At 50.1% G+C, this 27,256-nt stretch overlaps 1 protein-coding gene across 4 annotated transcripts in view; it reads left to right on the forward strand.

The window, feature by feature from the left end:
• Window positions 1-27,256, forward strand: part of bcl9l (bcl9 like) — a 157,062-nt gene that overhangs the window by 88,824 nt on the left and 40,982 nt on the right. For all 4 annotated transcript variants that reach the window (XM_078426559.1, XM_078426556.1, XM_078426555.1 and 1 more), the window contains exons 2-3: window positions 4,931-5,047; window positions 13,992-14,308. In XM_078426559.1, coding sequence (XP_078282685.1) covers window positions 14,004-14,308 — 305 coding nt within the window. In that variant the 5' untranslated portion in view covers window positions 4,931-5,047; window positions 13,992-14,003. The remainder of the gene's footprint in view (window positions 1-4,930; window positions 5,048-13,991; window positions 14,309-27,256) is intronic.

The following is a 27,256-nucleotide window of genomic DNA, read 5'->3' on the forward strand; positions in this document are numbered from 1 at the left end:
TCGGTTTCCTCCCACACTCCAAAGATGTACAGGTATGTAGGTTAATTGGCTCGGGTTAAATGTAAAAATTGTCCCTAGTGGGTGTAGGATAGTGTTAGGGTGTGGGGATCGCTGGTCGGCGTGGGCCAAAGGGCCTGTTTCCACGCTGTATCTCTAAACCTCTGGGATGTGGGAGAACACTCCAGTAGAGGAGGAGGACCTTACAATGACAAGGAGAACGTGCAAGCTCTACACAGACAGCGTGAAAAGTCGGGCTGGAACCCAGGTGACTGAACAGTGAGGCAGCAGTTCTCTGCTGTACCACTGTGTTCTTCCATCATGGTGGGTAGCTCCATGGTGGTTTTGAAGAACTCACAAGCGTTGCAGTTGTTGGATCTCCATGCCCTGTCTCCCACCATCCATTATTTAGCCCGCGAGTTTTTTGTTGGACTTTGATCTACAGATATCTATTGATCTCTGTTTTCCCCCACGAGCTGAGACGGCGCTTTTAACATTGCACTTCTGATTTATTAGCCTCCAGATCTCCTTAACAAACCATCCTCCGTGTTTAGACACAAAATGTTGGAGTAACTCTGCGGGCCAGGCAGCATCTCGGGAGAGAAGGAATGGGTGACGTTTCTCGACCCGAAACGTCACCCATTCCTTCTCTCCCGAGATGCTGCCTGACCCGCTGAGTTACTCCAGCATTTTGTGTCTTTCTTCGACTTAAACCAGCATCTGCAGTATTTTTTTCCTACACTGAACTTTGTCACATTGGAGTGTAGTCTAGCATGTCAGTCTAGTATGTCAGTAGGGTGGTACTGAGGGAGAAATGTATCTTTGTGAAAGATGCAAGATCTCAGAAAGGCGGTGCTGAGATTTTGCTGCGTTGTTCAGGTCTTGTTCGTCCTCCAGGATGAACAGACAAAAACCCTACAGCATTGGTATGAAGAAGAGCAAGGGAAATGGGTCTCAGAGACCAGAGATCCAATCTGAAGCAACATTGCAAGAGAACAATTCAATGAGATTTTCTTTCCGCATACCAAGAGTCCCGGCAGATGAAAGTACAGGAACTGTATCATACCATAGGCTATGCTTCAAATAGTATGGTTCTTTGGGACATCCTGGAGTTGTGAAATCATTATGTAAATGCAAGAATTTCTCCTCGGCTTCTTTCAAAGTAATCGTTGTGAACGAAAGCAGGTCAAAGTGAAAGTGCAAGCAAACGTTTTGTTAGATGCTGTTCTGTGGCTGATTTGAAACATCAGTCTGACTTTTCTTCATCCAACTCGAAAAGATCCCTTAGATGGATTTCCCAGGAGAAACAGGCCATTTGACCCATCTGGGCTGTGCTAACATTTCTGCTTAACCCCCTTCCTAGAACTTCCATTCATCAAGCACTTTCAGCATTCCCTTTCTTCTGTGTTCAGTTTCCCCTTGAGCAGATCATTACTTTTCAGCTACAAGGCCACTCTTTGTGGTGGGAAAAACTCACCATTCCCTGGATCAACTTGTATATCCTAAAAGTCCGGAAGACAGACGCAAATTGCTGGAGCAACTCAGCGGCTCAGGCAGCATCTCTGGAGAGAAGGAATGAATAGGTGACGTTTCGGGTCGAGACCTTAATCTGAAGAAAGGTCTCAACCTGAAACGTCACCTATTCCTTTTCTCCAGAGATGTTGCCTGACCTGCTGAGTTACTCCAGCATTTTGTGTCTAACTTCGGTGTAAACCAGCATCTGCAGTTCCTTAAAAGTCCTGACAGATTCCAAACTACTTCTCCATATCTATTCTACCAAGATCCAAAGTAATTAAAGAGACATCCATCAAATTATTCTGCATTTCCAGAGAAAAGATTCTCGGTTTGTTCAGACTAGTGTGTTTGGTTTTGGGTATCTTGTTATCTCCTTATATTAGGAGTGTGTCAGGGTGTTTTTCTGGACACTGCCAGTATTGGGAGGTGAGCTATTGTAACAAGGCTTGAGGTAGACAATATCAATGGCCGTGCCTCGCGCTGCACAGGTGATTTATCTGGCAAATATTGAAAGTTCTCAACAGCGAGGTGGACTGAAACTAGCAAGCGAGAAAGCTAAGCGTGGGTATTTATTTCACAAAATGCTGGAGTAACTCAGCAGGGCAGGCGGCATCTCAGGAGAGAAGGAATGGGTGACGTTTCGGGTTGAGACCCTTCTGTCTCGACCCGAAACCTCACCCATTCCTTCTCTCCCGAGATGCTGCCTGCCCTGCTGAGTTACTCCAGCATTTTGTGAAATAAATACCGTCGATTTGTACCAGCATCTGCAGTTATTTTCTTAAGCTAAGCGTGGGGATGTTCAGAGGTTCTACTCTTCCCATACCCCCACCAGCCCACCCATGTCATTGTTTTGCCCCTCATTATTGGGCAGCACGGTAGAGTTGCTGCCTCACAGCCCCAGAGACTCGCGTTCGATCCTGACTACGGGTGCTGTCTGTATTGAGATTATAGGTTATCCCTGTGACCGCGTGGGTTTTCTCTGAGTGCTCTGCTTTCTTCCCACACTCCAAAGACGTACAGGTTTGTAAGTTAATTGGCTACGGTAAATTGTAATTTGTCGCTAGTGTGCGTGACGCTGTTAGCGTATGGCGATTTTGCTGATCGGCGCGGACTCTTTGGGCTGAAGGGCCACCTTCAATGCTGCATCTCTAAAGTCTAAAGTCTTTGCCACTTCAGTCCTTGTTCAGGGAAGTGGTGGCTTATTCTGGGACACGGTTCTGTACTAGTTTACTGCTCTCTGCCACCCTGTCAGATGTGAAAATACTGTAGCAGACCCAGCAATTCCCTATTGATCCATTCAAAGGCCACTTAACACATGAATAAAGAGCAGAAGTCGACTATTCCTTCCCTTGGACCAGCTCTGCAGTTTAATAAGATCATAACTGATCTGAATTCAACCACCTCTCATTCCCAGCGCCCCAGGTCATCTTTCACCCCCTTGGTTATGAAGAATGATTCCACTTCTGTTCTAAATATATTCAGTGAGCAAAATGAATCCTCACCTCCTCCGTCTTCCACGGGTAGCCTCGTACTTTTCAACAGTGATTCCCAGTTGTAGATTTTCCCACAGGACCCAATACCCTCTCCACCCTCGCCCTCTCAAGACTCCCCCAGGATCCGATATGTTTTAATTAAATACTGACATCAGCAGACATGATCTCGCCTCTGCCCTATCCTGTAAAGACACAAATTGCTGGAGTAAGTAACTCAGCAGGTCAGGATAGGTGACTTTGGACTTTAGAGGTACAGCGTGTAAACAGGCCCTTCGGCCCATCGAGCCCACACTGACCAGATCACTTCATACACCACCAACTGTCCTACACACACAAGGGACAATTTACAATCTTTACCAAAGCCAATAAACCTAGAAAACCTGCACGTCTTTGGAGTGTGGGAGGAAACTGAAGCACCCGGGGGAAACCCACACAGTCACAGGGAGAACGTACAAACTTTTGGTCTCCAAATTTGCAGTTTTCGTCTCCAAATTTGAGGAAGGATATTCTTGCTATTGAGGGCGTGCAGCGTTGGTTTACTAGGTTAATTCCCGGAATGGCGGGACTGTCGTATGTTTAAAGACTGGAGCGACTAGGCTTGTATACACTGGAATTTAGAAGGATGAGAGGGGATCTTATCGAAACGTATAAGATTATTCAGGGGTTGGACACGTTAGAGGCAGGAAACATGTTCCCAATGTTGGGGGAGTCCAGAACAAGGGGCCACAGTTTAAGAATAAGAGGTAGGCCATTTAGAACGGAGAGGAGGAAAAACTTTTTCAGTCAGAGAGTTGTGAATCTGTGGAATTCTCTGCCTCAGAAGGCAGTGGAGGCCAATTCACTGAATGCATTCAAGAGAGAACTAGATAGAACTCTTAAGGATAGCGGAGTCAGGGGGTATGGGGAGAAGGCAGGAACGAGGTACTGATTGAGAATGATCAGCCATGATCACATTGAATGGTGGTGCTGGCTTGAAGGGCTGAATGGCCTCCTCCTGCACCTATTGTCTATTATCTAACTCCGTACAGACAGCACCCCTAGTCAGGATCGAACCGGGGACTCTGGCCCTGTAAAGCAGCAACTCTACCGCTGCGCCACCGTGCCGCCCTAATTCAGTCTGAAGAAGGGGAATCGACCCAAATCATCACCTGTCCATGTTCTCCAGAGATGCTGTCCGACCTGCTGGGTTACTCCAGCACTTTGACCCTTTAGTGTACCGACCAGCATCTGCAGTTCTTTGTGCCCACGTGCCCTAAAACCTGGTCCAAGGAGTTGATGACTGAGAACGGCTAGTCGGAATGAGAAGGAAAGAACAGCAGATGCTGGTTTAAATCGAAGATAGGCACAAAAAGCTGGAGTAACTCAGCGGGACAGGCAGCGTCTCTGGAGAGAAGGAACGGGTGCCGTTTCGGGACGAGACCCTTCTTCAGACCGATGTCAGGGGAGGAGGCGGGACAGAGATAAGATGTAGTCGGAGACAGTAAGACTGGTGGGAGAACTGGGAAGGGGGAGGGGATGGAGAGAGAGAGAGAGAGAGAGAGAGAGAGAGGGGGGGAAAGCAAGGGCTACTTGAAGTTAGAGAAGCCAATGAAGAAGGGTCTCCATCCGAAACGTCACCCATTCCTTCTCTCCACAGATGCTGCCTGACCCGCTGAGTTACTCCAGCATTTTGTGAATAAATACCTTCGATTTGTACCAGCATCTGCAGTTGTTTTCTTACACAGCTGGGGTGTGAGCTGCCCAGGCGAAATACGAGGTGCTGTTCCTTGTCAGAACGAGAAGATGGTTGTTATTGAATGGTAAAACGTGTCAGTGCCTGGACAGGCTCAGGAGCTCCCCCCAGTGGTCGAACGGCTCAGCGGAGGATGCATCTCGGGTTGGCTGCAAACAGTGGCGCTTATTCGTGTTTCTGTTTTGTTTCACAGGCCAGTGAAGATCCAACACGCTGTGGAAGGAAGGAGAATGTTCTACTACCCGCCTCTCTCATTGGTCACAGCTTGCTTTCCAACCGCATAAGAAACTGCCTGATTGGAGTATCTTCAGTAAGGATCTTAAATAGATTAAAGTTAAACTAATTAAGAAGGTGGGGGAATTATATCAGATGTTCCGATAGGGAACTGCAAACGTGGGTGCAGTGCGATGTAACCAGTCTGATACCACAATATATAGGATAATTCTGGGACAGACACAGAGTACTGGAGTAACTCAGCGGGTCAGGCAGCATCTCTGGAGCGAAGGAATGGGTGACGTTTCAGATCGAGACCCTTTAGTTTAGTTTAGTTTAGAGATACTGCGCGGAAACAGGCCCTTCGGCCCACCGGGTCCGCGCCGACCAGCGATCCCCGCACATTAACGCTATCCCACACCCACTGGGGACAAATTACACACCCACCAAGCCAATTAACCTACAAACCCGCACGTCCTTGGAGTGTGGGAGGAAACCCGAAGATCTCGGAGAAAACCCGCGCAGTCACAGGGGTAACGTACAAACTCGGTACAGACGGCGCCCGTAGTCGGGATGGAACCCGGGTCTTCGGCGCTGTAAGGCGGCAACTCTACCGCTGGGCCACCGTGACCATCTGAACCCTTCTTCAGACTCAGTCTCAGTCTGCTAGATGAAGTGGCTCAACCCGAAACGTCACCTACTCCTTTTTCTCCAGAGATGCTGCCTGACCCGCTGAGTTACTCCAGAGTTTTATCTGTCCATCTTTGGTGTAAACCAGCATCTGGAGTTCCTTCCTACACGTTAATTCTGGGACAGCTCACCAGCCAGTAAGCTGATGGGCTCAATGTCCATCTTCTAACCACCACATGTATTATCTTGGTTTTAGTTCTTGGGAGGGGGAGGTCTGTGTTTTGGCATTTTAGTTAAATTTGTTGGGTGCAATTACTCCTTGTGTGCAATTGACTTTCTGTGTTGAGCGTTGGCTTCATCTAGACAATAGACAATAGGTGCAGGAGGAGGCCATTCGGCCCTTCGAGCCAGCACCGCCATTCAATGTGATCATGGCTGATCATTCTCAATCAGTACCCCGTTCCTGCCTTCTCCCCATACCCCCTGACTCCGCTATCCTTAAGAGCTCTATCTAGCTCTCTCTTGAATGCATTCAGAGAATTGGCCTCCACTGCCTTCTGAGGCAGAGAATTCCACAGATTTACAACTCTCTGACTTCCTCATCTCCGTTCTAAATGGCCGACCCCTTATTCTTAAATTGTGGCCTCTGGCTCTGGACTCCCCCAACATTGGGAACATGTTTCCTGCCTCTAACGTGTCCAACCCCTTAATAATCTTATACGTTTCGATAAGATCTCCTCTCATCCTTCTAAATTCCAGTGTATACAAGCCTAGTCGCTCCAGTCTTTCAACATATGACAGTCCCGCCATTCCGGGAATTAACCTAGTAAACCTACGCTGCACGCCCTCAATAGCAAGAATATCCTTCCTCAAATTTGGAGACCAAAACTGCACACAGTACTCCAGGTGCGGTCTCACTAGGGCCCTATACAACTGCAGAAAGAAATTCTCTTTGCCTATATACGCATGCGGAAGCCACCATGTTTTGGCGCCGTTTGCAAAAGTCCGGTGGGCCGCACAGATAGCGCCCGTGGTCGGGATCGGACCGGGGTCTCTGTCCCTGTCGGGCAGCAGCTCTACAGGAGGTCACTTTGCTTTTGGACAGCACTCTGTGTGTGTCTTTCCCTCCTACACCAAACACCACCTGCCATCGCCCAGCTTGTTTCCCCTGCCGTCTCCACCATTGATTCAGGGGTAGCGTGGACGAGGCCAGGTGCTGGCAGCTGGAGCCCGGCAGCTTGTGGTGGCCGGACTCTGTTCTTTCACCGGGTACGTTCTCACCGGCAGCGTCGGCAGGGGAGGGTAGCAGCACTCCAGGTCTGTTGCCAGCTGCCCCTCGTCCTGCCTCCACATTGGGGCAGGTGCTGTGAAGGTGATAACTTTAGACTTTAGCCCTCGCACTTTTCTTCATCTGCACTTTTTCCTGGAGCTGTCACACTCCGTTCTCTGCTTAAGACTTTAGAGATACAATGCGTAAACAGGACCTTCGGCCCACCGAGCCCCTGCCGACCTGCGATCACCGCGGATGCTAACACTATCCTACACGCACTAGGGACAGTTTTTACAACTTTCCAAGTCTTTGGAGTGTGGGAGGAAACCGGAGCACCCGGAGAAAACCCACGTGGTCACGGGGAGAATGTCCAAACTCCGTACAGACAGCGCCCGTAGTCAGGATCGAGCCGGGGTCTCTGGCGCTGTGAGGCAGCAACTCTACCGCTGCGCCACCGTGCCACCTCTCTGTGCTGCCTCAATATAGTCGTCTTGCACTACGTGTGGCCTTCCTGTTCACCTGTTCTCAGAGTTGAGTGCAGGCATTGCATCGCATTGACCCATGTCTAGCTTTGCTGCAGGAATAACAACCTCTGGATTGTCCCGCGTAAATATGTAACCGCAATTGGTGAAATGGAAGAGCAGGCAGACCATGGCTTTGCTTTGCAACTACTTCCAACGTAACGTTAACCTGGCACCTTCTTACCCCGAACTGAAAAAGGTTGTTCACGTTAGTGAAGTTTCCTGCCCACTCCAAGTAACGTGGATAACTCACAGCAGACCAACAGCAGGATCTAAAGGGTTGAGTGTACACACAAAGACGTGCAGGTTTGTGGGCTAATTGGCTTGTTAAAATTGTAAATCGTCCCTGGTGTATGTAGGGTAGTGTTAGTGAACGGGGATCGCTGGAAGGCCTGTTTCCACGCTGTATCTCTAAAACTAAAACTATTATTGAACCTGAACCACCTTGATGAGTTACCTTCCATTGTGTTACTCACTGCTACACTGGCAAACACCGTGCCCATCTCCCAGATCCGTGACCAGGGCGGTTGTGAAAGAACCAGCTACAGCAGAGCGACAGTGGCGTGGCGGTGGAGTTGCTGCCTTACAACGCTTACAGCGCCGGAGACCCGGGTTCCATCCCGACTATGGGCGCTGTCCGCACGGAGTTTGTACGTTCGCCCCAGGCCCGTCGTGGGTTTTCTCCGAGATCTTCCGTTTCCTCCCACACTCCAAAGACGTACAGTTTTGTAGGTTAATTGGCTTGGTATAAATATAATAATCCCTAGTGTGTGCAGGGTAGTGTTAATGTGCAGGGATCGCTGGTCAGTGTGGACTCGGTGGGCCGATGGGCCTGTTTCCACGCTATATCTCTAAACTAAAATAAACTAAACTAAGCTGCTGAATGCTACAAATGTAAACAGGTGGAAGTCCTTTTGGTGCTGCCAGTCCCCAGTGGCCCAGTCTTTTCTCTGTATGAATGCTTAAATTGCTCCTCATCGTGGCAGTGACTAACAATGTTTTGTCATGTTACAGTGTTGTGAACACATCGGCATTCAGAGTTTCAGCGTGTGGGATTATCGTGCGGTTTCCTCACAATTACATTTAGAGATACAGCGCGGAAACAGGCCCTTCGGCCCACCGAGTCCGCGCCGCCCAGCGATCCCCGCACATTAACACTATCCTACACACACTAGGGACAATTTTTACATTTACCCAGTCAATTAACCTACATACCTGTACGTCTTTGGAGTGTGGGAGGAAACCGAAGATCTCGGAGAAAACCCACGCAGGTCATGGGGAGAACGTGCAAACTCCGTACAGACGGCGCCCGTAGTCAGGATCGAACCTGAGTCTCCGGCGCTGCATTCGCTGTAAGGCAGCAACTCTACCGCTGCGCCACCGTTCCACCATTGGTGGAGCGGGAGCACGTGGCCGCTGGCTGGGTGAGATCACGTGAGGCGCGGGGCGGTGACGTCACCCTTTGTCCCTTATTTGGGGAGTGGGGAAGTTGGCAACCCTAGTAGGCAGTTCCTGACAGTCATTGCCTGTCTGTGGCCCAGGCTGAAGGCTGAGAGAACCCCAGTTGTGAAACCTTAGATATTGTAAGATTATTAAGGGGTTGGACATGTTAGAGGCAGGAAACATGTTCCCAAGGTTGGGGGAGTCCAGAACAAGGGGCCACAGTTTAAGAATAAGCGGTAGGCCATTTAGAACGGAGATGAGGAAAAACTTTTTCAGTCAGAGAGTTGTGAATCTGTGGAATTCTCTGCCTCAGAAGGCAGTGGATGCCAATTCTCTGAATGCATTCAAGAGAGAGCTAGAGTGAGCTCTTAAGGATAGCGGAGTCAGGGGGTATGGGGAGAAGGCAGGAACGGGGTACTGATTGAGAATGATCAGCCATGATCACATTGAATGGCAGTGCTGGCTCGAAGGGCCGAATGGCCTCCTCCTGCACCTATTGTCTATTGTAAGTCCAAAGTGGTAGAATAATAGAAATCTGCATTTGCCCATTTGGCCTGTTGTGTTCAGGTTGACCGAAAACAAACAGATTTGTGTGATGTGACGTTAAAGTTCTTGCCCTGTGGTTTTGCAGTTTGCAACCTCTCGCGTTCATTGTTTGCGATGCTGGAACTTTTAACTTTCAAATACGGTGGCGCAGCGGTAGAGTTGCTGCCTTACAGCGCTGGCAGTGCCGGAGACCCGGGTTCGACCCCGACTACGGGTGCTGCTTGTACGGAGTTTGTACGTTCTCCCCGCGCATGGCCTGCGTGGGTTTTCCCCGAAATTCCTGAGAAATTCCGTTTCCTCCCACACTCCAAAGAAGTACAGGTTTGTAGGTTGATTGTAGGTGTAAATGCAAATTGTCCCTAGTGTGTGTAGGATAGTGTCAGTGTGCAGGGATCGCTGGTCGGTGCGGACTCGGTGGGCCGAAGGGCCTGTTTGCGTGCTGTATCTCCAAACTAAACTAAACTGCTCAAATCAGATGAGCAACAGATGAGGTCATGGAATCCATTTGAGACAGTTCCTGGAAGAATATTTCGTGAGCCCATTCAGTGAAGCGTCTATTTTAGGAATGGGAATATTGAATAATTCAGGATTAATCAGTCATCTCAGTAAAGGATTCGCCATTGGTGTTGGTTTATTAATGTCACGTGTTACTGTAAGATACAATGAACAACTTTGTTTTGCGTGCTATCCAGGCTCATCGTACCGTACTTGAGTACAATCAAACCGTGCACAAGATCAACAGGTAGTGCCAAAGGGGAAGGAAACAGTGCATCGGTGATTATTACAGGTATCAGAGGCTATGGGGAGAAGGCAGGAGAATGGGGTTAGGAAGGAGAGATAAACCAGCCATGATTGAATGGCAGAGTAGACCTGATGGGCCGAATGGCCTAATTCTTATGACCTTATAGTTGTGTGCGGCACGGTGGCGCAGCGGTAGAGTTGCTGCCTTACTGCTCCAGAGACCCGGGTTCAATCCCAACTACGGTTGCTATCTGTACGGAGTTTGTACATTTTCCCTGTGACCTCCTGGGTTTTCTCCCAGTTTCTTCCCACGCTCCAAAGAGGTGCGGATTTGTTGGTTAATTGGTGACCGCTGGTCGGCACGTACTCAGAGCGCCAAAGGCCCGTTCACGTGCTGTTTCTCCAAAGTCTGAATTGCAGGATGGAGTGTTATGGCTACTGATAAAGTGCAGGTGAAGAAAAGTGCAAGGGCTGCACAGGGTAGACTGGGAGATCGGGAATAATATCCGTATCTTGTGAGAGCTTTTGTTCATGAGACTGACAACAGCTGTTCTTGAATCTGGTGCGATGTGATTGCAAGCTTTATATCCACTGCCTCATGGGAGAAAGAGGGAGAAATGGAATATGATAATACTTTCCTTTCAGTTTAAGGGCTACGATTACAGCTTCATGCGTGCATCAGATTTAATTCTGATGAAAGGTTATTAACCTGAACCCTAACTTTCTTTCACCCTCCATTGAATCCCCCTGATCGACTAAACAGTCCCAGTGAGGTAGACAGTCAGAACCTTTATCCCCAGGGTGGTCATGCCCAACACTAGTGGGTACATCAGTAGGGCGAGAGGAGGGAACGTTTAATGGAGGGCAAGCGTTTTACAAAGAAGGTAGTGGGGGCCTGGAATGCATTGCCAGGGGTGGTAGTGGAGGCAGGTACAACAGAAAGAGGCTTTTGGATCGGCACATGGAAGTGCAGGGAATCACGGAATATGGATCGTGTACAGGCAGATGAGATCAGTCTAACCTGGCATTGTGTTCGGCACAAACATTGTGGGCCGAAGGGCCCGTTTCTATGCTGTGCTGGACAGTAATATGTGGACGCAATGGACTGCAGATGCTGATTTATACCAAAGATAGACACAAAAGTGCTGGGGTAGCTCAGAAGGTCAGGCAGCATTCCTGGAGAAAATGAATGGGTGATATTTCAGGTTTGGGCCCCTCTTCTTCAGCCTAAAATATCACCCATCCATTTTCTGCTGGTGCTGCCTGACCTGCTGAGTTACTCCAGCACTCTGTGTCTATCCTGCTCTATCTTCATTTCGTATTTTTATTTCAGATTACTGGCAATTTTTTTCTCCACATTTGTAAGGTGGACGTATTGTTTAGAATCTTTAAACAATGTCCTAGTTCCCAGAGTGGAATATAATATTCTACGTTAAGTTTATAAAGCTTTCCACTGTACCTCGGTACACGTGGCAATAAACTAAACTGGGCTGATAAATGTAACGCCATCGTTGGAGAAAAGGCGGAGAGAGAGAAACGGGAAATGACCAATGATGTTAATGTAAGAAGTTGGGAGAATGTCGCAGTCCATTATTAAGGAAATGACAAAGCCTGGCACTTAACAAGTATAACATGATCAGATACAGTCAACAGATACAGGGCGGCCCGGTGGCACAGCGGTATTGTTGCTGCCTTACAGCTTTTGCAGTCCCAGAGACCCGGGTTCGAACCCGACTCCGGGCGCTGCCTGTACGCAGTTTGTACGTTCTCCCCGTCACAGCGTGGGTTTTCTCCCACACTCCAAAGACGTCAGGTTTATAGGTTAATTGGTTTGGTATGTGTAAAAATTCTCCCTATGTGTGTGTGTGTGTGTGTGTGTGTGTGTGTGTGTGTGTGTGTGTGTGTGTCTGTGTGTGGTAGTGTGTGTGTGTGTCTGTGTGTGGTAGTGTGTGTGTGCGTGTGTGGTAGTAGTGTGTGTGGTAGTGTGCGCGTGTGTGGTAGTGTGCGCGTGTGTGGTCGTGTGCGCGTGTGTGGTAGTGTGCGCGTGTGTGGTAGTGTGTGCGTGTGTGGTAGTGTGTGTGTGTGTGTCTGTGTGTGTTAGTTAGTGTGTTAATAAGCGGGGATCACTGGTCGGCGCGGACTCGGTGGGCCGAAGCATCTGTCTCCGCGCTGTATCTCCAAAGCAAACTAAACATGGTTTTATGAAAGTGCAATTATTTTTATCATGTCGGCCTGCCTTGTGGATTTTATCGGCAGGATGGGTAAAGGGCAGGCAGCAAACGTACTTTGTGTTTCTGGATCAACAAAGACCTTCATTAAGGTGTCACAGACAGGATTGCCACAAACGACAGCAACTGATAAGATTGAGAATAACTATTACCACGACTAGTCCAAAGAAGAATCAGTCTGAGGAAGGATCTGAGGAAGGGTCACCCGTTCATGTTTTCCAGAGATGCTGCCCGACCTGACGAGTTCCTCCAGCACTCTGTACCATGAATAGGGAGGGTGGTTAACAGATAGAAAACAAAGAATCGGGATAAATGAGGTCACCAGCAAGTTGTAAACGTTAACTAGTGTCTTGCCTGAGGGGTCATTGTTGAGAGCTCACCCTATAGAAACGATTTAAATGAAGGAGGCCGCATAATGTGTGAATGTTTGCAGAACTGCTAAGTTAGTTGTTAAAGTAATTTATGAGGAGTGCACAAAGTGACTGCAAGCGCTGGCCGATGTTTGTGGGCACAAAGGTGAATGGTGGAATATAATGAGGGCGGAATAGCTGGGATTCTCTTTTTGGTGGGAAGTGTAGAAAACCGAGATTGATTGAATGATAGGAGACCATGAAGGGTGTGGGAAGGAACTGCAGATGCCGGTTTAAACCGGAGAGAGACACAATGTGCCGGAGTAACTCGGCGGGACAGGCAGCGTCTCTGGAGAGGAGGGATGGGTGACGTTTCGGGTCGAGACCCGTCTTTGGTGTTTGGAGGGCTCACAAGACAATCAGCCGCATTGTACACGACTCGGAAAATGTCCAAGCCAGTTTGGCAAGTGGTTTTGAAGGCAAATGGAATGTTGGCCTGCAATGGGAGGGGGTGTACCCTCAGTGGAGTAAACATCACTGCAACGCAAAGGCTTCTTGGCTCCAGACTACTGTTCTGGCCCCAGGTGATAGTTTTGGTGGATTTTATTATTTTTTCTTTTTGTGGCTGTTGCTCTGTAATTTGATGTCCTTCTCTCTCTTTCTCTCTCCCTCCCTCCCTCCCTCCCTCCCCCTCTCTCTCCCTCCCTCTCTCCCTCCCTCCCTTCCTCTCCCCCTCTCTCCCTCTCTCTCTCTCCATCTCTCCCCCTTCTCCCTCCCTCCCTTCCTCTCCCCCTCTCTCCCTCTCTCTCTCTCCCTCTCCCTCCCTCCCTCCCCCTCTCTCTCCCTCCCTCTCTCCCTCCCTCCCTCTCTCCCTCTCTCTCTCCCTCCCTCTCTCCCTCCCTCCCTCCCTTCCTCTCCCCCTCTCTCTCTCTCCATCTCCCCCTCTCCCCCTCCCTCTCTGTCTCCCTCTCTCCCTCTCTCCCCCTCTCCCTCCCTCTCTCCCTCCCTCCCTCTCTCCCTCCCTCTCTCCCTCCCGATCTCCCTCTCTCCCTCCCTCCCTCCCTCCCTCCCTCTCCATCTCCGTCTCCCTCTCCCTCTCTCTCTCCCTCCCTCTCTCCCTCCCTCCCTCCCTTCCTCTCTCTCTCTCTCCATCTCTCCCCCTCTCCCCTCCCTCTCTGTCTCCCTCTCTCCCTCTCTCCCTCTCCATCTCCCTCTCTCCCTCCCTCCCTCCCTCTCTCCCTCCCTCTCCGTCTCCCTCCCTCCCTCTCCCTCCCTCTCCCCCTCTCTCCCCCTCCCTCTCTCCCTCCCCCAGTGAGCGCAGGAGATGAGAGAGTACCGCCAGCAAGAGCAGGCTGACCCCCAGCGGGTTCCGTCCGTGCCGCTGGAGCTCCCCATCCTGGAGCAGTTCGTTTGTCAGAAGAAAAACAAGAAGGAGAAGACTCGGCTGGCCGACAGTAAGATGTTGTCCGGCTCGCAGAAGCCAGCCCGGGCCCAGAAGAACTCCAGCCCCAACAAGCACTTAAAGAGCCCGGGATCACCAAGCATAATGTCCCACAGCCCGAGCACACTTCACTCAGGCTGCTCCAAGCCCCGGGGTCTGAAGAGCCCACCGCTGGCAGACACACAAAGGTATTTCCACTGCTTTACTCTTGCCGTTACTATTTCCTGGACTTTATAGAGTGATAGAGCCATTTGGCCCACTTGCCCACACTGACCAACATGTCCCATCTACACTAGTCCCACTTGCCCACACTGACCAACATGTCCCATCTACACTAGTCCCACCTGCCCACACCGACCAACATGTCCCATCTACACTAGTCCCACCTGCCCACACCGACCAACATGTCCCATCTACACTAGTCCCACCTGCCCACACCGACCAACATGTCCCATCTACACTCGTCCCACCTGCCCACACTGACCAACATGTCCCATCTACACTAGTCCCACCTGCCACACTGACCAACATGTCCCATCTACACTAGTCCCACCTGCCCACACTGACCAACATGCCCCATCTACACTCATCCCACCTGCCCACACTGACCAACATGCCCCATCTACACTAGTCCCACCTGCCCACACCGACCAACATGTCCCATCTACACTAGTCCCACCTGCCCACACCGACCAACATGTCCCATCTACACTCGTCCCACCTGCCCACACTGACCAACATGTCCCATCTACACTAGTCCCACCTGCCCACACCGACCAACATGTCCCATCTACACTCATCCCACCTGCCCACACTGACCAACATGTCCCATCTACACTCGTCCCACCTGCCCACACCGACCAACATGTCCCATCTACACCCGTCCCACCTACACCCGTCCCACCTGCCACACTGACCAACATGTCCCATCTACACTCGTCCCACCTGCCCACACTGACCAACATGTCCCATCTACACCCGTCCCACCTGCCACACTGACCAACATGTCCCATCTACACTCAGCCCAACTTGCCCACACTGACCAACATATCCCATCTACACTAGTCCCACCTGCCCACACTGACCAACATGTCCCATCTACTCTCGGCCCACCTACCTGCATTTGCCGCATAGCCCTCTACACCTGTCCTATCCATGTACCTGTCTACATGTTTCTTAAACTTTGCAAGAGTACCTGCCTCTACTGTCTCCTCCGGCAGCTCGTTCCGTACACCCACCACCCTTTAAGTGGAAAAAGTTATCCCTCAGGTTCCTATTAAATCCCTCCCCCCCCCCCCCCCTCACCTTAAACCTATGTCCTCTGGTTCTCGATTTCCCCAACTCTGGGCAGGATACTCTGTGTGCCTAACCGGTCGGTCTATTCCTCCAATGATTTTGTACACCTCTATAAGATCGTTATCTTGCACTAAACGTTATTCGCGTTGTTCCCTTTATCATGTATCTGTACACTGTGGACGGCTCGGTTGTAATCAATCATGCATAGACATTGTGCTAACTGGTAAGGATGCAACAAAAGCTTTTCACTGTACCTCGTTGCACATGACAATAAACTAAACCGAAGAGCAAATGCAGGGCGTTGGGAAGAAAGTCGCAGCTAATTTGCGGGCACTCAATGGAAGTTTGATGAATGTCTGCTGTGAAATTTGACACCCCTTTAAAAATGTTTTCCATGAATTGCAAGTTTTGAACAAAGAGAGGAGGAACATGAATTTGGGCAGGAGGGTGTGTTGGCACTACCTGCCTGTGTGCTTGCATGACAAGATTGTCTGATTTGACACACCTGCAGATCTTTGCAAACAGAGGTGTATTGTGCAGCTGTGAGTCTTGTGTTTACCGGGCGACATAGGTTGGCACGGTGGCGCAGTGGTAGAGTTGCTGCCTCACAGCGCCAGAGAGCGTGCTGTCTGTACGGAGTTTGTGACCTGCGTGGGTTTTAGACAATAGACAATAGGTGCAGGAATAGGCCATTCGGCCCTTCGAGCCAGCACCGCCATTCAATGTGATCATGGCTGATCATTCTTAATCAGTACCCCATTCCTGCCTTCTCCCCATACCCCCTGACTCCGTCCGCTATCCTTAAGAGCTCTATCTAGCTCTCTCTTGAATGCATTCAGAGAATTGGCCTCCACTGCCTTCTGAGGCAGAGAATTCCACAGATTCACAACTCTCTGACTGAAAAAGTTTTTCCTCATCTCAGTTCTAAATGGCCTACCCCTTATTCTTAAACTGTGTCCCCTTGTTCTGGACTCCCCCAACATTGGGAACATGTTTCCTGCCTCTAACGTGTCCAACCCCTTAATAATCTTATACGTTTCGATAAGATCCTCTCATCCTTCTAAATTCCAGTGTATACAAGCCTAGACGCTCCAGTCTTTCAACATAGCGACTAGGCTTGTATACAAGATTTTCTCCGAGATCCTCGGTTTCCTCCCACACTCCAAAGACGTACAGGTTTGTAGGTTAATAGTCTTTGTATAAATGTATATTGTCCCCAGTTTGTGCAGAACAGTGTTAATATGCAGAGATCGCTGGTGGGTCTGGGCGCGGTGGGCAGAAGGGCCTGTTTCCATGCTGTATCTCTAAAACTAAAACTAAAGTTAGAATCCCCGTGACCTGCGTGGGTTTTCTCCAGGATCTCGGGTTTCTTCCCACACTCCAAAGATGTGCACATTTGTAGGTTAATTGGCGATATAAATGTATATCGTCCCTAGTGTGTGTGTAGGGTGGTGTTGGCAGATGTGAGATCGCCGGACCGTGCGGACTCGGTTACCACCCTGTATTTCTAAACTAAACTGAATGTATCTGTGCAGGAAGGAACTGCAGATGCTGGTTTAAACCGAAGATAGACATAAAATGCTGGAGTAACCCAGCGGGACAGACAGCATCTCTGGAGAGAAGGAATGGGTGACGTTTCGGGTCTGAAGAAAGGTCTCAACCCGAAACATCACCCATTCCTTCTCTCCAGAGATGCTGCCTGACCCGCTGAGTTACTCCAGCATTTTGTGTCTATGAGCATATCTGTGCCCGAGAGCTGGAATAGTGGAGACCTATTCACAGTGTAGGCACATAAACTTTCAATGTAGTAGGTTGGACATAACAACAATGTTAATTTGCTTCCACTGGAAGGCACGTCACATTGTCGAATCTCTTCTGGTATAAAGGGCTATAGGGGGAAGAAAATAGGTGATGCAGACGGACTAAACAGAAAGTGTCAGCACAGCAGGACTGTAATGGCAGCATCAGCAGACTACAGTGGACTTTAGTTTAGTTTCGAGATACAGAGTTGAAACAGGAGCTTCGGACCTCTGAGTCCCCCACCCGTACACTAGTTCCATGCGTTTGCGTCCCGTACATCAGTGGCGATTTACAGGTCCATTAACCCACAAACCTGTACGCCTTTGGAGCGTGGGAGGAAACCGGAGCACCCGGAGAAAACCCACGCGGTCACAAGGAGAACGTGCAAACTCCGCACAGACAGCACCCGAGGTCAGGATCGAACCCGGAGGCGGCAACAATACCGCTGCGCCATCATGCCTACCTGTATTTGTTGACCGTATCCAATCATGTTACACTTGGTAAGTTCTATGCTTCATCATTTCCTTATTAGCCTGGACAGACAAGTATTGATAAGGATGGGGCACAGCAAACATACGAGTGCACCAGAGTGAACAGACTTTTTCTGTAATCACACAATAAGAATGAACAGCCTTGTTGTACACAGATTGACTGGAATGAACTATATTTTGGCATGCATCAACTAGAGTGAAAATGCTAATGGTTTTTTTAATTAATCAAACGTATTTCTTCAAATATTAAAATAATATATACAATACAATAAAACCAAAACTGACCCCAGCACCACAATACAAGACAAACAATAAACTATTATACAACTGTCTTACACTCCTGGTCAAGGATGCATTCAATCCCCCCAGCATCCCGGAGATCCTCCAGGGTGCCCGTGGACAGCGCATAGTCCCTCTCCAACACCACCCGGGCACGGACGTGACCCCACAAAAGGGGCAGGCAGCCGGCTCGGGCAGAGCCCTCTTCTGCCTGGTGCCGTGAGTCACGGATGGCCATCTTGGCCAGGCCCAGGAGCAACCCAACCAGGACATCCTCGGCCCTGCCCTCTCCCCTACGAACAGGGTGTGCAAAGATGGGGATGGTGGGTGAAATGCTAATGTTGGCATGGTTGGACTAATATTCACCAAGTATCGTCACAGCAACCAGACTGCAGCGTGGGGAACAATAAGCTCAGCAGGAACATGGGGAATGGACTGGGGGCACATCTGGGTTGCAATCCACTGACCGGTGAGTGTACAGTCCGATCAGTTACACGGAGTAATGGCAGCGTGCCTGGATCACTGGGCTGTCGTCTTGTCAGTGTCGTTGTACCACGCTGGACAGAGAAGCACCATTGTGACTGGACTGGACTGGACTGGACTGTCCCGGTGTGGGTCAACACAGCACTGCACTGGGAGAGGTGGATCAGCACAGCTGGACTGCATGGTGGCGCAGCGGTAGAGTTGCTGCCTTCCAGTGAATGCAGCTCCAGAGACCCGGGTTCGATCCCGACTGCGGGCGCTGCCCGTACGGAGTTTGTACGTTCTCCCCGTGACCTGCGCGGGTTTTCTCCGAGATCTTCGGTTTCCTCCCACACTCCAAAGACGTGCAGGTTTGTAGGTTAATTGCTTTGGAATGTGTAAAAATTGTCCCGAATGTGTGTGTGTAGGATAGTGTTAGTGTGTGGGGATCGCTGGTCGTCGTGGGCCGGAGGGATTGTTTCTGCGCTGTCTTTCTAAACTAAACTAGACTAGACTGCACTGGAGAGAGCACAGCTGGTTTACAAATGAATAATTAATATCTGTGTAGATGTTCAGTGAATGGACACGTGGCAATACGGCTGGTAGACCAGCCACCACAGCTGGAATATACTGCGTGGATTAAGGGCACTGAAGGAGTAGAAGAATAACCAAATGGATTAACTAATGGCGGAATCAGTGAATGGGTTTGTAACCAGAGTGAGCCAAGTATTGAAAGCACGGTTTAGCTTAGTTTAATTAAAATATACAGCGTGGGAAAACGCCCTCCGGCCCACTGAGTCGACACGAACCAACGACCTTTCACCATCCGGCGCGGCCTGAAATAGGCCGCGGGATTTTTTTTCACCACCCGGCGGGGGCTTCAATGTCAGGAGCCCCGACCGCCCCGACGTGGCAACTCCAACAGCCTGACCGCGGGACAAGACGGCAGGGAAGAGGAAAAGACATTCTGGCCTTCCATCACAGTGAGGAGGGACTGGAGGAGACTCACTGTGATGGATGTTTATTTTTGTTTGGTGTTAGTTGTGATTGTATGTGTTATTGCATTTTTATTGATTAATCTTATTGGTCTTATTGTTCAACTGCGGGTAATGTTTCATTTCACTACACATTTATGTGTATGTAACAAATAAACGACTATTGACTATTGACTATTGACCCATGCGCTAGTTCTGTCCCGCACACTGGGAACAATTTGCAGAAGCCAATTAACCTACAAACCTGCACGTCTTTGGAGTGGGAGGAAACCGGAGCGCCCGGAGAAAACCCACGCAGGTCACGGGGACAAGGTAGAAACAGGTGCAGACAGCGCCCGTAGTCAGGATTGAACCCGGGTCTCCGGCCCCGTGAGGCAGCAACTCTGCCGCTGCGTCACTGTCACCCGCAGTTAGACTTCAGCAGACGCTGCAAGGCATCACAGTGAACAGACTGGTGTTGGCAATCTGGTGGCGGCCACAGCAGGATGAAGCTGGCCACTGTATCCCCAGCACAGCCTAATTATGGTGGCCAGAAAGAGACCGTTCCCTCCGTAACTCCCTGGTCCACACGTCCCTTCCTACCCAAACCACCCCCTCCCCGGCAACCGCAAGAGATGCAACACCTGTCCCTTTACCTCCCCCCTCAACTCCATCCAAGGACCCAAACAGTCTTTCCAGGTGAGACAGAGGTTCACCTGCACCTCCTCCAACCTCATCTATTGCATCCGCTGCTCCAGATGTCAACTTCTTTACATCGGCGAAACCAAACGCAGCCTCGTCGATCGCTTCGCTCAACACCTTCGCTCAGTCCGCCTTAACCAACCTGATCTCCCAGTGGCTGAGCACTTCAACTCCCCCTCCCACTCCCAGTCTGACCTTTCTGTCATGGGCCTCCTCCAGTGCCATAGTGAGGCCCACTGGAAATTGGAGGAACAGCACCTCATATTTCGCCTGGGCAGCTCCCCCTTCCCAGTTCTCCCTCTATCTTCCTGTCTCCACCTATATCCTTCCTTTGTCCCGCCCCCCCCTCACATCAGTCTGAAGAAGGGTCTCGACCCGAAACGTCGCCCATTCCTTCTCTCCTGAGATGCTGCCTGACCTGCTGAGTTACTCCAGCATTTTGTGAATAAAATGATGGCCAGAAACGTAGCTTTGTAATTAGCTACGGTGGCGCAGCGGTAGAGTTGCTGCCTTACAGCGAATGCAGCGCCGGAGACTCAGGTTCGATCCTGACTACTGGCGCCGTCTGTACGGAGTTTGTACGTTCTCCCCGTGACCTGCGTTGGTTTTCTCCGAGATCTTCGGTTTCCTCCCACACTCCAAAGACGTGCAGGTATGTAGGTTAATTGACTGGGTAATATGTAAAAATTGTCCCTAGTGTGTGTAGGATAGTGTTAATGTGCGGGGATCGCTGGGCGGCGCGGACTCGGTGGGTCGAAGGGCCTGTTTCTGCGCTGTATCTCTAAATCTAAATCTAAAATCTAGACTAACATGAGCAGACGTGTCGGGATTCACGGGCTGGACTGAATTAAACGGTGGCAGCACAGTCGGGCTGGACCGAGTTTTGTGCCGCCGAATTAGTGCAAGTGGAGCTGAATAATAGTGAACACACTAGTGTACGCCCAGCTGTGCCATTTGCAACAGACCAGTTTTAGACACAGCTGGAGTAGAGTGAGTGAGGAGCATGTGTCAGCACAGCTGGATCACGGTGAACAGCTGGTTTTAGTCCCGCTGAGACACAACCTGCAGCACAGCACTCTGTTCTTTCACCAAAAATAAATGTGTTGAATTATTTACAACCATGATATTCACAAAATAAACAATGCCAACTCACCCAACACCATAACACATAAATCACAAAATATTCTCTTAATACTAAATATTAAATGACCATATCACGATCCAATCTATATTATTACGATTTGATTAGTGCGACTGTTGGGGGAGAAGGCAGGAGAATGGGGGTGAGAGGGAGAGATGGATCACCACTGATTGAATGGTGGAGTAAAGTTGATGGGCCGAATGGCCTAATGCTGCTCCTATCACTTATGAATCCCGGCCTGGGATGCATCCAAACCCCTCCCCGCCCGCAGTGCCCAGCGGTTCCCCAGGGTGTTGGTGGGGTGGGTGAGGGTCTGCAGGCTCATGGCAGAGCAGCTGGTCAATAACAAACAGACACAAAGAGGCTGGAGTAACTCAGCGGGTCAGGCAGCATCTCTGGAGAGAAGGAATGGATGACGTTTCGGGTTGAGACCCCATTCCCATCTCTCCAGAGACCCACTGAGTCACTCCAGCTTTTTGACCCACTGAGCCACTGAGTCACTCCAGCTTCTTGTGTCTATCGTTGGTTTAAACCAGCAGTTCCTTCCCACACGCCAGTGTCGCTGCAGCCGGGCCAGACTGAACAGGGTGGCGGTGGCACAGCTGGACGATACGGAACTGATTACAGCACATCTGGCCGGCAAACAGACCCGCTGCAGCACGGTCAGACACTGTGGACCGAGCGGCATCTGTAACGGTCAAACCTGCTTGAGTACGGCCAGCAGGGGTGAGCAGAATAGTGGCAGCACACCTGGACAGTTGTGAACAGACGGTGTCAGAACAGCTGGATTACTGTGAACAGATAGTTTAAAGATACAGCGCGGAAACTGGCCCTTCGACCCACCAAGTCCGCACCGACCAGCGATCCCTGCACCTTAACATTGCCCTGCACCAGAGACAATTTAAACATTTATACCAAGCCAATTAATTCACAAACCTGCACGTCTTTAGAGTGTGGGAGGAAGCCGAAGGTCTGGGAGAAACTTGGGGCCGAATGGCCTACTTCTGCTCTATCGCTTATGATCATTATGATCAAAAACCTACGCAGAGAATGTACAAACTCCATACAGGCAAGCATCCGTCAGCAGGATCGAACCTGGCTCTCTGGTGCATGTAAGTGCTGTGAGGCAGCAACTCTACCGCTGTGCCACCGCAATGTCAGATAGTGTCGTAGCAGTTGGATTATTGTAAACAAGATAGCGTTAAAACAGCTGGACTGTTGTGAACAGATTGTGTGGGAACAGCTGGACTGTGGAAAGGAGAGCAGCGTTTGTGACTCTGGACCTGACTGAACAAACGCAGTGCTGGAGCCAGTGGCATTGCATCTCCGCTCGAGTAAGCAGCCAGGTTACAATAATGTTGTTTGATAGTAAATAGAGAACTGTCACTAGACCTGTGTTGACAGTGAACAGGTACAACTCTCTTCCATTGCCATTGCACTGGACAAGGGTAGGGAACCCTAGGTGTACAGGGATGGTGCCGGCCGGGAAAGAGGAGAGAACGGAAGCTTATGACAGGCATTGGCATATATTATGGCATATGTGACGGGTATTATGACAGTGTAACAGTCTACAGAGGGGCTTAAAACAATCATTAGGAAGGTTAAGAGCGGTGATGAGCGGTGTTTTAATCCTTGATGGGTCCACCACAGACATTTACCCACTGGAGAATCGTGACAAAAATAAACCTAAACTGGCCCTAATTTCCCCCTGGTCATTCCTTTGCCCTTTATACGCTTATAGAATGCCTTTGAATTTACTCCAACCCTGTTGGAGTAAATTCAAAGGCATTCTATAAGCGTATAAAGGGCAAAGGAATGACCAGGGGGAAATTAGGGCCAGTTTAGGTTTATTTTTGTCACGATTCTCCAGTGGGTAAATGTCTGTGGTGGACCCATCAAGGATTAAATAGAGAACACAGAACAGTACAGCACAGGAACACAATGTAACGTGTGAAACATGATGCCAAGTTAAATTACCACACGCACACACACACACACACACATGCACACACACGCACACACACACGCGCACACGCACGCACACACACACGCACACACACACACACACACACACTGACCCACACACACACACACGCACACACACAGTCAAGTCAATTTTATTTGTATAGCACATTTAAAAACAACCCACGTTGACCAAAGTTCAATGGCACACAAACATAACAGCACATACATAAACAGTTCACAGCGCCCCCTCAGAGGACCTCAAACGCTAGGGAGTAGAAATAGGTTTTGAGCCTGGAAATAAAGGAGTCGATGGAGGGGGCAGTTCTGATGGGGAGAGGGATGCTGTTCCACAGTCTAGGAGCTGCAACCGCAAAAGCGCGGTCACCCCTGAGCTTAAGCCTAGACCGCGGGATAGTGAGTAGCCCCAAGTCGGCCGACCTGAGGGACACTAGGGACAATTTACAATTATGCCAAGCCAATTAACCTACAAACCCGCACGTCTTTGGAGAGGGGGAGGAAGCCGGAGCACCCGGAGAAAACCCACGCGGTCACGGGGAGAACGTAAAATCTCCACACAGACAGCACCCGTAGTCAGGATGGAACCCGGGTGTCTGGCACTGTAAGACAGCAGCTCTACCCGCTGCACCACCTTGCAGCCCCGTCAGTGCTCTGCCTTCATCTGTTTCAGATCGAGAAGGTTTCTGAGTGTGTGGGTGGATCATCTGCTCATCATCGTGGGGAATCTCACAATTGGTAATACAGCAAGATGTTTTCAGTGAGGTGACCTGTTCACTTCCCAATCACCCTGACTGTTGCCGCTGATGTCACTAGGTGCCCCCCTGGGCTAAATTCCACATGAATCAGCTGTTTTCTTTCACCCACTTTGGGCTGTTCCATGCCTCCAGCTTCCCTCCAGCCCCCATTTAGTTTTGGTTTAGTTTAGTGTCACGTGTACCGAGGTACAGTGAAAAGTTTTTGTTGACTGCACCAGTGAAGCCCAGGAGAGCGGAGAGTAATTGGTTAGCTCTTTTGGAGAGATATCGCAAGCTCCCAGTAGCAGCCTCTGCTGTTTAGTTCTGGGAGAGGTCTTGTCACGGTGGTGGCTTGTGTCTGGCGGTGTGGTGGGTTGTGGGGAAGTCCGTTGTGGGCTCTCTGGAGTTACAGCTGTACTGACGGAACCAATGGGGCTGGTGCTAGTTCCAGTTGCTGCACGCTTCTCCTTTGGGATTTCCCCCGATTAATCTTCATCACTTGGCAACGTCACAAAGAATTCAACTTGTATCAACCTTCTCCCCTCGCCTCAACTCCACCATCTGCCAGAACCTGCCCCCGCTCACCACATCCGTCTCGGGGAAGAAGTATTTCCTTAAATCTGAATCTTTAGCCCTTGCCTTAAACTTGCCACTCTCATTTAAACTCCTCTTGTTTAGACAATAGACAATAGACAATAGGTGCAGGAGGAGGCCATTCGGCCCTTCGAGCCAACACCGCCATTCAGTGTGATCATGGCTGATCATTCTCAATCAGTACCCCGTTCCTGCCTTCTCCCCATACCCCCTGACTCCGCTATCCTTAAGAGCTCTATCTAGCTCTCTCTTGAATGCATTCAGAGAATTGGCCTCCACTGCCTTCTGAGGCAGAGAATTCCACAGATTCACAACTCTCTGACTGAAAAAGTTTTTCCTCATCTCAGTTCTAAATGGCCCACCCCTTATTCTTAAACTGTGTCCCCTGGTTCTGGACTCCCCCAACATTGGGAACATGTTTCCTGCCTCTAACGTGTCCAACCCCTTAATAATCTTATACGTTTCGATAAGATCTCCTCTCATCCTTCTAAATTCCAGTCTATACAAGCCTAGTCGCTCCAGTCTTTCAACATATGACAGTCCCGCCATTCCAGGAATTAACCTAGTAAATCTACGCTGCACGCCCTCAATAGCAAGAATATCCTTCCTCAAATTTGGAGACCAAAACTGCACACAGTACTCCAGGTGCGGTCTCACTAGGGCCCTGGACAACTGCAGAAGGATCTCTTTGCTCCTTAGTTTAAACTCTGCTGCTCTCACTGCGAGGCTCTGCCCTGTAGTGTTTGAATCTTCCATCCTGGGGAAAAATGTCCCGACTTGTCTATCCTGTCCATGCCTCCCCAGAATTTTACAAACTTCTATCAAGTCGTCCCTTCATCTTCCACCCTTTCACCAGGCATGGGATGGGTCGGCAAAGCTTGGAGGAATGTGGGCTGAGTTTGGCAGAATGCAGAAGCAAAGGACTGCAGATAGTAGACACAAAAAATGCTGGAGTAACTCAGCGGGACAGGCAGCCCCTCTGGAGAGAAGGAATGGGTGATGTTTCGGGTCGAGACCCATGCATAAAATGACACAAACTCCCACCAGGGGAGTTAAATGGTTTCACGAGTCTTTGTCCTGTCACGATCATGGCCATCAGTGTTGTTGATGATATATCCCAGTAAGGTAAGGCGGAGATGGAGCATAATTAGGGTTGCCAACTGTCCCGTATTAGCCGGGACATCCCATATTTTGGGCTAAATAGGTTTGTCCTGTATGGGGGCCGCCCTTGTCCCGTATTAGGCCCAGGGGCCGCTGTCGCCCGGGACAGTGTAGGCTCACGGAGTGTGTTCGGGGAGCGGGGCCGAGTGTGTTCGCCTAACGAAGGTTTGAGTAGTAACCCGCCTCCTGGGCCGGGCAGCCGCCATTGGTGGAGCGGGAGCACGTGGCCGCTGGCTGCGTGAGGTCACGTGGGGCGCGGGGCGGTGACATCACCCTTTGTCCCGTATTTGGGAGTGAGGAAGTTGGCAACCCTACTAATGCGGGACAAGGGCGGTCCCGTACGAGACAAACCAATTTAGCCCAAAATACGGGATTTCCCGGCTAATACGGGACGGTTGGCAACCCTAGATGAAAGGTAGCTGTATGTTACTCATGATTCACCGGGTCTTGATGCATGGTTTTAGCCCAAAACATTACCAATTCCTTTCCCCGTAGAGAGGCTGCTGAACCCACTGAGTTCCTCTAGCAGATTGTTTGTTGCTCCAGAATGGGCGGCACGGTGGCGCAGCGGTAGAGTTGCTGCCTCACAGCGCCAGAGACCCAGGTTCGATCCCGACAACAGGTGCGGTCTGCGCGGAGTTTGTATATTCTCCCGGTGACTGTGGATTTTCCCCGGGTGTTCCGGTTTCTTCCCACACTGGTAGACGTACATGGTTGTAGGTTAATTGGCTACAGTTAAAATGATAAATTGTCCCCCTAGTGTGTCAGATAGTGCTAGTGTAAAGGAAGATCGCAAATTGGTGGGCCGAAGGGCCTGTTTCTGCGCAGTATCTCTAAATGACCTCTAAACTACGAAAGTTGAGACACCATAGAAACATAGAAACATAGAAAATAGGTGCAGGAGTAGGCCATTCGGCCCTTCGAGCCTGCACCGCCATTCAATATGATCATGGCTGATCATTTAGCTCAGTAGCCTGTACCTGCCTTCTCTCCATACCCCCTGATCCCTTTAGCAAAAGTCTTAAAGGGTCATTTATTCACAAAATGCTGGAGTAACTCAGCAGGTCGGGCAGCATCTCAGAAGGAATGGGTGACGTTTCGGGTCGAGACCCTTCTTCAGACTGATGTCAGGGGAGGGGGCGGGTCCTGCCCTGAAGAAGGATCTCGACCCGAAACGTCACCCATTCCTTCTCTCCTGAGATGCTGCCTGACCTGCTGAGTTACTCCAGCATTTTGTGAATAAATACCTTCGATTTGTACCAGCACCTGCAGTTATTTACTTACACGTCTTAAAGGGTCACATCAGGTTGGTGTCTCCTTTACCCCGTTTGTTAATGGATGTCGGCTGCTAGGATCAGCCGGCACTGACTGCACTGCCTGACCCCTCAGACGCTGTCTAGCCTCATTCAAGTTGGCTCCAAGATCTCCCTCTTCGAGACGTGTTTAGATTCATTCACAAACCCGTGGTCCCCTCGCCATGCCAGCCCAGTGACCCTTACTTTATTTACAACCTGCTTTG

The sequence above is a fragment of the Rhinoraja longicauda genome, chromosome 32 (genome assembly GCF_053455715.1).
Source record: "Rhinoraja longicauda isolate Sanriku21f chromosome 32, sRhiLon1.1, whole genome shotgun sequence".
Taxonomy (NCBI): domain Eukaryota; kingdom Metazoa; phylum Chordata; class Chondrichthyes; order Rajiformes; family Arhynchobatidae; genus Rhinoraja; species Rhinoraja longicauda.